Source organism: Glandiceps talaboti, chromosome 2 (assembly GCF_964340395.1).
Source record: "Glandiceps talaboti chromosome 2, keGlaTala1.1, whole genome shotgun sequence".
Lineage (NCBI taxonomy): Eukaryota > Metazoa > Hemichordata > Enteropneusta > Spengelidae > Glandiceps > Glandiceps talaboti.
This window is the reverse complement of record NC_135550.1, coordinates 5,350,601-5,361,453: the sequence shown is the minus strand read 5'-3', so window position 1 is coordinate 5,361,453 and position 10,853 is coordinate 5,350,601. Positions and strand designations below refer to the sequence as shown.

The window sequence follows — 10,853 nt, the reverse complement described above, 5'->3', positions numbered from 1 at the left end:
AATGGTCAGGGTACCTATGAATGGTCATTTGTGGTTACAAACAATGTAAAATTATTGTTTACAATACTATTTGATTAGTATTTATTATATTTCCCATGATGCAACATTCAACATGGCGGGTGTGCCAGTTCCCTAATCTTCAAAGCCCCCCCCCCCCCCCCGGATATCAAATGGTTCACCTCTTATATGTTCTCAACACACTAATACATCAGAAGAGTGCGCGTACGTGTGGGTGCTTCGGTAGTATGTACGTCGATCTGTTGAACTGTGGGATGCAGAAAAAGTCGCCATATTCGTGACCATTATCACGTGTCCAATTCCAACGGTCGTGTACTTTGTTGATTTTTACCTTCCGTAAGGAAGGTTATAATATACCGATGAAGTCTGTGTGTCTGTGCGTGTGTGTATGTGTCACGATTTCCGAAACAACGGCTGTATCAATTCGAACGAAATTTCATAGACATGCTTCGCAGGGTAATGGCCAGAACTGATCAGGTTTTGGTAATAATCCGATGAATATTATTGACCAATTTGAGTAATTAATCGATCGAACGAGTATAAAGTTGGCGTCAGATTCAGATTCAGGAGCATTATCTTAATGAACGTTATACTGAGCGTCATATGGCCTCAGATCCGAAGACACCCGACAGACTCAAACCTGAAATATTTACCGTTGAGGGGAAGGATTCTGCTTCACTACTGTCGTCGGGTGTATTCGGATCTGAGGATATATGACGCTCAATATGACGCTACATGAATCTGAATCTGACGCCAACTTTATACTCGTGCTCTATACTGAGAAAGACTCTGTTTTCAGGGATTTTGTGCCTACCTTATTTTGTGTTTCCCTTGGATCTGCACTCTGCATTGGCTGGCCGACAAACACGAGAAAAAAAGAAGACTGAGGTAAGGTATTTAAGTGATTCAAACTCAACAGGAAACAATTTTTTTTCTTGGCCTTAAAATAGGTTTACAATGAGCGCGAAGTTCACAAACAGGTGAAATAGTTATCATCGTTTCAATTTCATCAAATATGGACTTATCATTGTCAAATTTCACACACTAATGCGCAGATGAATAAAGAGAAATCGTGTCTTTTTAGATTTCGATTAGAAGTTTAGGAAGTATTATATTGACCTCGAACTGTCTCCTTTTTACCGTGTTCTTTTCCAATTTCTCTCGATAACAAGCTACCGCTGTTTGTTGCAAGGCTTGTACATAATCATTTATCTAGCTCTGTATCACTGGATATAAATACACTCTCACATATTTATCAAGTGTAATAATCTATAATTTATACCCAACGCAGATGAATAAAGAGAAATCGTGTCTTTTTAGATTTTCGATTAGAAGTTTAGGAAGTATTACATTGACCTCGAACCGTCTCCTTTTTACCATGTTCTTTTCCGATTTCTCTCGATAACAAACTACAGCTGTTTGTTGCAAGGCTTGTACATAATCATTTATCTAGCTCTGTATCTCAGGATATAAATAAACTCTCACATATTTATCAAGTGTAATAATCTATAATTTATACCCAAATGTGTGTGTGGACAAAATATGGAATATAGACCATGCCTCGCCTTGCCTACGAAGAAAATTTTGCGACAATGTATCAATGATGGTAACCTATACATTGACCTCTATATAATTAGTGTACAGTGAGGGCACGCCACTCAACAAAATCTTGACCATTTTCCTGTAGTGTAAATGTGTAAACTCGTGGTGGGACAGAAGGAAGTTCAACACGCACATGCCATATCCCGGGTATGTGGGGGATCACGAAAGCGGAGTGAAGTCGAGGATAGTAAGCTTTCCTGTGTTGAGAATAGGAGGCGAGGCGGGCATTTCAACAACATTTTTGACAACTAACTTTCATTGGGACTTGACGAATCACAGATATATATATAGAGCTAAATTTCTTGCAAAAATCATGAAATTGCAAGAGTATACCCTTACTGAAGGCATTCAGTTTAAATCTGGTACTGATAGTTTTTGAAATCATTGACAGTGGTAATTGTCGTCTGCTGACACAATGGTAATATTACTGTCAGTCAATATGTTCGTGTATACTAGCACTAACACCGATCCATACACGTTTACATCAAATGTCACACACAACATTTATGATCAAATGACAAGCTACATTTACTACTGTTTTACCATTGCCTTCTACAAACACTGCAGTAATAAACTGAAATGTACATGTTTACTTTGTACAAGCTACATTTACTGTTCCACCATAGCCTTCTACAAATACTGCAGTAATAAAAACTGAAATGCACATGTTTACTTTGTACAAGCTACATTTACTGTTCCACCATAGCCCTCTACAAATACTGCAGTAATAAACTGAAATGTACATGTTTACTTTGTCGAGGATTGTGGAACAAAGATAAACAATGAAATCACCATTTACCAAGATTCACCATTTATCCACAAAGTACTAAAAGAAAAGAATTGGACCATGGAAAACCCGCCTTCCTTTTGTGTAGTCCAGTCAGTTTTTGGAACATCGGATTTTGTGATGAATGAAGTAGAATTCGGGTTCGCACAACTGTAAATATAGAATATGAAAAAATATGTGACTTAAGTTATAGGTTACGATTTAAAAAACAACAACAATTGACTACGAGAAATTACCCCAAATTGTTGTTGAAATATCTAACTGGGTGAACTCTTGAACCAGACTGCCAAAATCAAACTCAGACTAAGCTGAAGAAATGTGACAGACACAATTATGACATGAGTAAGACATATCATTGCATTAATAGAAAGCTGATGATACGAATTAATGAAATTCATAAATCAACAAACAATATTACAAAGTTCCTGACCGCTAAAAATATCTATGGAATTATTTGTTTTCAAATAAAAAGTTGCAACCAAAACATTATGATTCAAAATGGTTTTGTTAGATAACATAACTTATTCACAATACCGTACATCCTGAATAGTATTGAATCACCTGTAGGTAAACGTATGTTTTGTAGCTGTAAATAAGATCAATCAAATCAAATTGAGTCCCAAAATCAGCGCCCTCAACGCCGATCACGATTTCAACCACTTTCTGTACTGATTATATGGATAATATTGACTACTGATTTAACATCTGCAATGTCTAATTATTAGCTACACTGTCAGCGAAAGCTGAAAGCGTAGCTTTAGGTATAGGTGGGTATAGAGGTATAGAGTATAAGTGAATCATATAGGTGTCAATCAACTTTTTTTATTTTAATCATCTTCTCCGAAAGTGACGGTCAGATTACTTTGATATTTGGTGTGCATGTTCCCTGGGGGAGGCTATTCAGATTTGTTCATGCCAAGTTGATCTGTGCCATTTTCAATTTTTTACGATTTTTTTTCAAAAATGATATTTTCATCATCTCCTCAAATAATACTTGTCAGATTGCTTTGATATCTGGTGTGTTGATGCGCAGAGGGTAGCTTACTCAGATTTGTTAATTTCAAGTCAGCACATCATCTTTTCTATTTTTGATGATTTTTTTTTGTAATTTAACAAAAAAATTAATATGTTAATGAGCATTATGACCGACGCCATATTGGAAATCAGTCCATGAGACTTTAAGTAAACTGTCACTTTTCAAAAGACACTATTAACGTCAAAAAAGCAATGTAACATGTGCTATAGTCATAATTCTATGCATTGTGTGCCCAAATGACAAGTGTTTTTGTTTGAAACAGGGTTGTAAACTTCAAATCCAAATTCTGCACCCCTTCTACATAGTCAGCCAGTCCGCAATACCCTCATTTGTATACAATCTATCCTCCATCCAGATCGCGACCATTGCACTGTGAATGGCTTCTCACGGGCCTTATTTTAGGGTATTTTCAACTAGCAGTACCGTAGCCTGCGGGGGGGGGGGGGGGGCAAGGGGGCAGCTGCCCCCCCCCCCCCCCGTGATTTTGGAAAAAAGAAAGATAAAAAGCTACTTTTTGAATACATAGCAATTCTATTAAAATCGTTATTTACGTGACGATTCCTAGCATGCGCGATTTAAATGGATAGTTCACTAATAAAGTGACTGTGCACTGCTGACTCCTGGCTAATATGTATCTTATATTGTTATTGTACCCTGGCTTAACTTTGAATAAAAATATGTCCAGTTAAAAATTGTAATTTTTTGCAGCAAATTAAAAATTCTTTGTGCGGGAAAGTACAAAAGAAGTGCGCACATGTACTGCGCATTTTCCGCGAGTAACAGTAGTCTTGAAAGTATCCTTTATTTGAAGATAGCAAGTCACAATTATAATGTCAGCGAGTGAAACTCAAAAAAAAGACGGAAAAAGTCGTTCAACGTGAGGTCGCCTGCTATGCTGCATGCAGTGACTCCGAAGATGCGCTCGATCTCATTTACATCTTGTTCCTTACATTAAAACATTTTATACTGATAAAACGGCAGATCTCTTTTTGGAATATTTGGTGGCCCTGAAAAACTATTAAACTAGGTATGCAGTTTAAGATCCACTATTTGAAGATATTTCACACTGATATATTGCACACTGACACTAGCGTTATTCTGCAATTCATTTTAAAGCGACAATTTGCTATGGAAAGAATGGCCCTGAATTTGTAAACAGAGCTGTACCTTCGACATCAAAATCCAAACTTCAATTTCCATTATAATGATAATTACAAGGAGAATTCACTGAGTTCACCTTGGGTTCCGACATAAACGAGGACATAACAGTTTTGGGAGTTTTGGGAGCTGGGTAAAAAATGGTTATTTTGTTGTTTTACTTATTTGAGAAAGCACCATCCTTTTTTTTACTTTGAATGTGACATCTTTTCGGCAACTACTTTGAAAGTTGTTCAACCTACCCATATATTCTTTTCTGGTGATGGGCAATATATCCTCATGCGGGCTTCGCATTTTTTCAAAATTAAGGACATTTCTTTATATTTTTTGAATAGTACATGTATTATACATTTGAGTCTATTCCAAATAATATAATATCTTATACAGTGGTTTACTTGGCTCTGATGTTGCATACAAGCGTGAATTGAGATTAAATATCCAATGTGCACTAAAAAGATGTAAATGAGATCGAGAGCATCTTCGGAGTCACTGCATGCAGCATAGCAGGCGACCTCACGTTGAAGGACTTTTTCCGTCTTTTTTTTTAGTTTCACTGGCTGACATTATAATTGCGACTTGCTATCTTCAAATGAAGGAGACTTTCAAGACTACTGTTACTCGCGGACAACGCACAGTGCATGTGCGCACTTCTTTTGCACTTTCCCGTACAAAGAATTTTTAATTTGCTGCAAAATGTTTCAATTTTTAACTGGACACATTTTTATTCCAAGTTAAGCCAGCGTACAATAGCGATATAAGATACATATTAGCCAGGAGTCAGTGTACAGTCACATTAGTGAATTGTCCATTTAAATCACACATGCTAGGAATCGTCACGTAAATAACGATTTTAATAGAATCGCTATGTATTAAAAAAGTAGCTTTTTTTCTTTCTTTTTTTCCAAAATCTCAGGGGGGAGGGGGCAGCTGCCCCCCTTGCCCCCCCCCCCCCCCGCAGGCTACGGTACTGGTAACAGTCCGTTCAAGAATTTTCGGTAGAAAACGACTGATTTGACTCGGAAGTTGAAGCTGACCTCGTTTGACCGGGCGATTTTTCACAGCAAGCAGCAACGCGGGAGTTCTTGGTACTCACTAAAATCACACTTCAGACCCACTACAAAAGTTTGATGTTTTCAGATAACATGTAACTTGTGATTAATTCTATATTGTCGTGCAATTTGGAGTGACAGTGAACCAGAATGAAGACAACTCGCGTAAGCAAGGCAAGGCATGCCAAGGCCCTGGGGCCTAGGCATGCGGTTGAAGTGTAAGAGCAGTACGTACTGTGAATCGACCAAACTTTGTATATTGGCCGACAGTTTACATGTAAACGACATGAACATGTCTTGCCATTTCCAAAATGCAAATATTTGGCAAGTAAAAATAATTAAAATAATTACAACTTTAATTTGGCTTCAGACTTTGCATTATGTTTTGCGTATCTTTTCCCGTTTTACATGTAAATCCGAAAAAAGTTCTCTCTGCTCTGGTCATGTCAGTGATCATACGAGGTGAGGCATGTTGAGGTATTTTGTTGAGAATTATAAATATTGCGAAATGTCAAGTACAGGGTTTAAATACAATGAAATGATGAAAAAAAATTGGTCGAGTCTGCTGACAGGCGCCGGTCACAAGACACTCCGTAAATTAAAATATCAGACGATGTTATGTCTACTATAAGTTGAATGTTGTTGACAATTATGGACAGTGTTTTTGTTAGAAAATTGAAATTCGAATTGCCTCGAAATTATTTTACATCCCTAGTTTATTTCATTCATCATTAAATTTTTCCAGGGTTAAAGCTGTAAGACACTGGAATTATTTATAACCAACCTCAAAAATCGTGTGTGTGTGTGTGTGTGTGTGTGTGTGTGTGTGTGTGTGTGTGTGTGTGCATTTCCCAGTCATTATTTTTCTGAGATTTTGTGTAATTTTCATAACAGTAGATTTTTTAATAAAATGGTGACTATGGTATAAAAGTACAATATTTTACCAACTTTCTGTGTAAAATGTGTTTTATAGTGAGACATCCTATGACACCACTAACCACTTTATTACATCACTGAAACAAAACTGCTAGTGAAGAGCTGAACAACTGAACCACTTCTATATGTTACCAAATATAAAAAGAACAGTGGAGTTATTCTGACCGATAGGTCGCTTGTTCGTATTTTGAACAATCCTCAATGCATATCTTGTGGTTGTCTGATCGAGAAATGATACTCGAGTTACAACTGGTACATACATGTATTTAATATGATGGGAGATTTAAAACGGAGCTTTCGCTCATAAACGTGCAAATACCATTAATAAACAGATACAATGTCTTTTTATAAGTAATGACCAGTTTTTAATGACTGTATCTTTGGCGAAAAAAAAGGTATTGCAGGTTTAAGCAGAATAGGTTGAAAATTGTAATAAAGTAGTAAGTTGTTTTAGGACATTGCAAGCGCTATTCATGAAAACTATTAACATTTTTGTGAGGTACAATTTGAGTAACTGGTGTTACAGTATCATTCTACTTGGAAAACTATTGATATATCTGTGATACCAGATGATCGATGGACAATAATATGAAATCAACTAATTACAAAGTTCACAGTAAACGTTTTGCTGTTAGATTGCTTACTACTTTCACAGACTGTACTTGACTCATCGACACCAACGAAAACTGGTAATTTTCATCTTTATTTTTGGCAGGAATACGTGTTCCAGAAAGGATATCTTTGTACGATGATAGAGATCGACTGACAGTAGGGTAGGACACTGGTAATTCATTAAAGTCGTTAATCACTAGATGAAAAAGGGATAAATAAACAAATTATTTTACTTACATTCAATTTGTAAGACACCCTCTTTTCTGTACAATTTTATTTTGTGGGACTGATGCAATTTAGAATTGTATCACATTCTCCTATCCCAAATTATCACCTTATCCTGTCCCTAGACAATTCTCCCTTCATAATATATCGTCTTCTCCCACCATCCCAAGATATCACCTTCTCCCATCCCAAGATATCTTCTTCCATCCAAAAATGCCACCTTCTGTCGCAGGATATCACCTCCCATCCCACATATTACCTTTTCCAAAGAGATCACCCTCTCTTATCCCAAGATATCACCTTCTCCCATCCCATAATTCACCTCCTCCAAAGATATCACCATCGCCCATTCCAATATACCATCTTCTCTTATCCCAAACTACAAGCAATCATCTTATTATAAGCATCTTACAGAAAAACGCCTAAATTCACTCAAGTTATGAACAAACCTCAGGAAAAGGAATCAGTATAATGAAACTTAATATAAACATAAATGTCGTAGTTTAACTAACCTTCGTTCTCATCTCGTGTGAAGAGGTACCCGCCTTCTGTGAGCCAAGTGAGAGCGTTAGCAGCAAACATCCTCGCTTCACTATCATCCAGGTACTGCATCAAGTAGTTACAGAACATCAAATCAAAACTGTAACAAAACCGGCGAAACTAAACGATGAAACTTGTGTTTATAAAATATGTATTTTGAAAAACAGCTGGTCTAGACTATTAAGTAACAACATAAATCTTCGTCATCTCAACATCGCGTATTTCGGAATTGTTTGTACGATCGAAGCGTCAGTACGATTGAAGCGTCAGCAAGTTTAATATGACATGATATGTTAATTAGAGAACTTCATCGAATGCTTGTTCTGAGGAAAGTATGAATATAATATTGCACAACTATTTAATGGTCTTTGAGATATGCACTTGTATTACTAATCTAAACAAAGTGATTGGATATTGAATCTCAGGTGATGTCTTTCATAAGACTTAAGAATAAGTCATGCTTTAAGAATAGAGATGTATGTAAAATATGAAATGTATTTAAGTTGCGTTTTTAGCCCATCTAGAGAGAGACGGAGACGGAGATTGGCCATGTAATAAAATCAACCAAGTACTTCCCCAACTCCGTTGAGTTCAGTACAATTCAACACACAGTCCAAGACGACACGGCACCTCGTAGAAGAGATTGATTGGGAGGAAGCTAGTTGGCTGGCTAATCAACGTTATAGTCTTAAATGGAACAGACTGACGATTGGAACAACAGTGCGAGTAGGTGCTTCCCCATTTAAACACAATATATCGATACACTGCACGGAAAGCAGGTCTACCTACGTTTCGCTATCAGTATATCTGTATGTTGTGAGTATTGATTGGCCATATGGATGAGGATGACGAACGACGTCCAAGTGAAATCCTAATCTATGGATGGTGTGATTCGTTTTTTGACGTAATTTTAAACCATGAGTACGTGTTTAAGAAATCAACAATTACACGTGATTTTGGAACTTAGTGTTTAGGGTGCTGATATCGAAATTCGAACATTCGTTTTTTGAAATGCAATCAAAATCAAACCACGAACAACGTTTCAACGTTTTACTGGAAAGTTAGGGGGCACCTCTTACTCGTACTATCTGCAGTTTCTTTGAGTTTGCAGTTTGTTTACTAAAAATGACATCAAAGCGTTGACATGTGTATAATGTATAATGTCTCTTCATAATTATACAACAAAAATCATTGTGTGTATGCTAAAATGCCAGTAAAAAATGCGTCATCATGGTCATACATTCTTTCCCCATGCATGCGTCTCAGTTTTTCTCATTTTTTAAATCACACTGACAGACACAGTTTAGTTTTCGCTAAAATTTGAGGAGTGACTTTCATTTAATGATTTGTGATAGGCTGATGTCTATATTTGTAGACGTCAGTCAAACTAGTCAAACCTACCTTGAGTATAAAGTATATTATAATATGTTCACCCATTGGTTGAATCTAAGTCATTCGCCATCTAATTAGTATTCAGTTTTTATCCTAACTCGCACACACCTGTTTGTAGTGTTAGACTTCATAAGGCTGAGCAGCGAAGATGGCGATGCGAATTCGCATCGACGGGAGGTTTTCGAATTGAAAGTGACTCCAGTGGAGTGTGTCGGCTGGAAAAACTTTTACAAGATGGAAAACTTATGAAAAATATTTATTCTGACATCTTTTATTATACCCGAGGTGTGATAACCTCGTACTCAAAGTGGGCGGTTTTCTATTGATTTGTTGTGTCACGTCATGCCCTATGATCGACGGGATATTAACGAAGACGTCCGGTTCGCTTCCCTGCAATGTCTCTTTGATTCGAGCCTAGTGGCACAGATATTGCAATAATTTAGCGATAAAAAGTGCCCCAAAACAGCTGAAGAAAGTGAAACATTGTTCGTGTTTTGATTTTCGACGAGTTTCAAAAAACGAATGTTCAAAAATCTATATCAACATCCAAAAACCAACTTCAAAATTACATGTATTTCTAAATGTCAATTGCTTAAAACGTATTCATGGTTTGAAATTACGTCAAAAAACGAATCATATCTCTGGAAAGATTAGGATTTCACTTGGACGTTGTTAATCACGCACCGATTGGGTATTTATTTTGGATTATAAAGCAATTTACCATCATCGACCAAATTTGTGTTTGTAACTCAATACATTGCGGAAAGCTAAAAAAATGTATAAAAGGTATATTATTGTACGTATAATAGTTAAAACATTTTACAAGTTTGTATTCCGTTGCAAACAAGATATTGCCTCCCATATATCTGCCTGCGGATCGTTTGAGAGATATTCCATCTCAGCCCATTGGTTGTGTGTGATTCTATTAATTTAGACAAAATCACTCTTCTTCAATGGATAGAACACAAAATTAATCAAAACGGTCCCACCCGTGATGTTGCAGAAATACCAATAGCTTGTGATTTCGCATGTTTACCCGTTTTGTTTGTGTAGCATATTATAACGGAGTATGACATAAGACACGCTCGGATTTGTGCTGACATATACATAAATAAATTAAGCAGTTTCACTTATGTATACACTACGCTCCAGGAAAAACTCTCGACACATACGGAGAAAATTTATTAAACAGCCTTTGCATCATACTGTTTAGATCCTTATTACTTTAGTAAACCGATTCCTAAGTTGGCGACTAGAGACCCTGTGAATCCATTGTATCCTTATGTTGAAAGGTTACAGGTTATTCAGTTGGCTTCTCCCCTGCCTAGCAATACAAAGGTACACACCAGGACGACACACAGAATCTGATACGTTAGCTCAGCTGGATAGAGCACTCTGGCTAGTATTCAGGGGCGTGGGTTCGACACTTTTCTTTGCTCGATTTCATTTCATATAATATTAGGTGACATGTCATACAGATTGATCTTTAAATGAATGT

At 36.8% G+C, this 10,853-nt stretch overlaps 1 protein-coding gene across 1 annotated transcript in view; it reads right to left on the bottom strand.

Annotated features, from left to right (window-relative positions):
- Positions 1-7,197: 7,197 nt before the first annotated feature.
- LOC144453646 (uncharacterized) overlaps positions 7,198-10,853 on the bottom strand; it is a 17,107-nt gene continuing 13,451 nt past the window's right edge. Inside the window, exons 4-5 of the mRNA XM_078144973.1 lie at positions 7,936-8,063; positions 7,198-7,394 (exon numbers count right to left, since the gene is read on the bottom strand). Coding sequence (XP_078001099.1) covers positions 7,198-7,394; positions 7,936-8,063 — 325 coding nt within the window. The remainder of the gene's footprint in view (positions 7,395-7,935; positions 8,064-10,853) is intronic.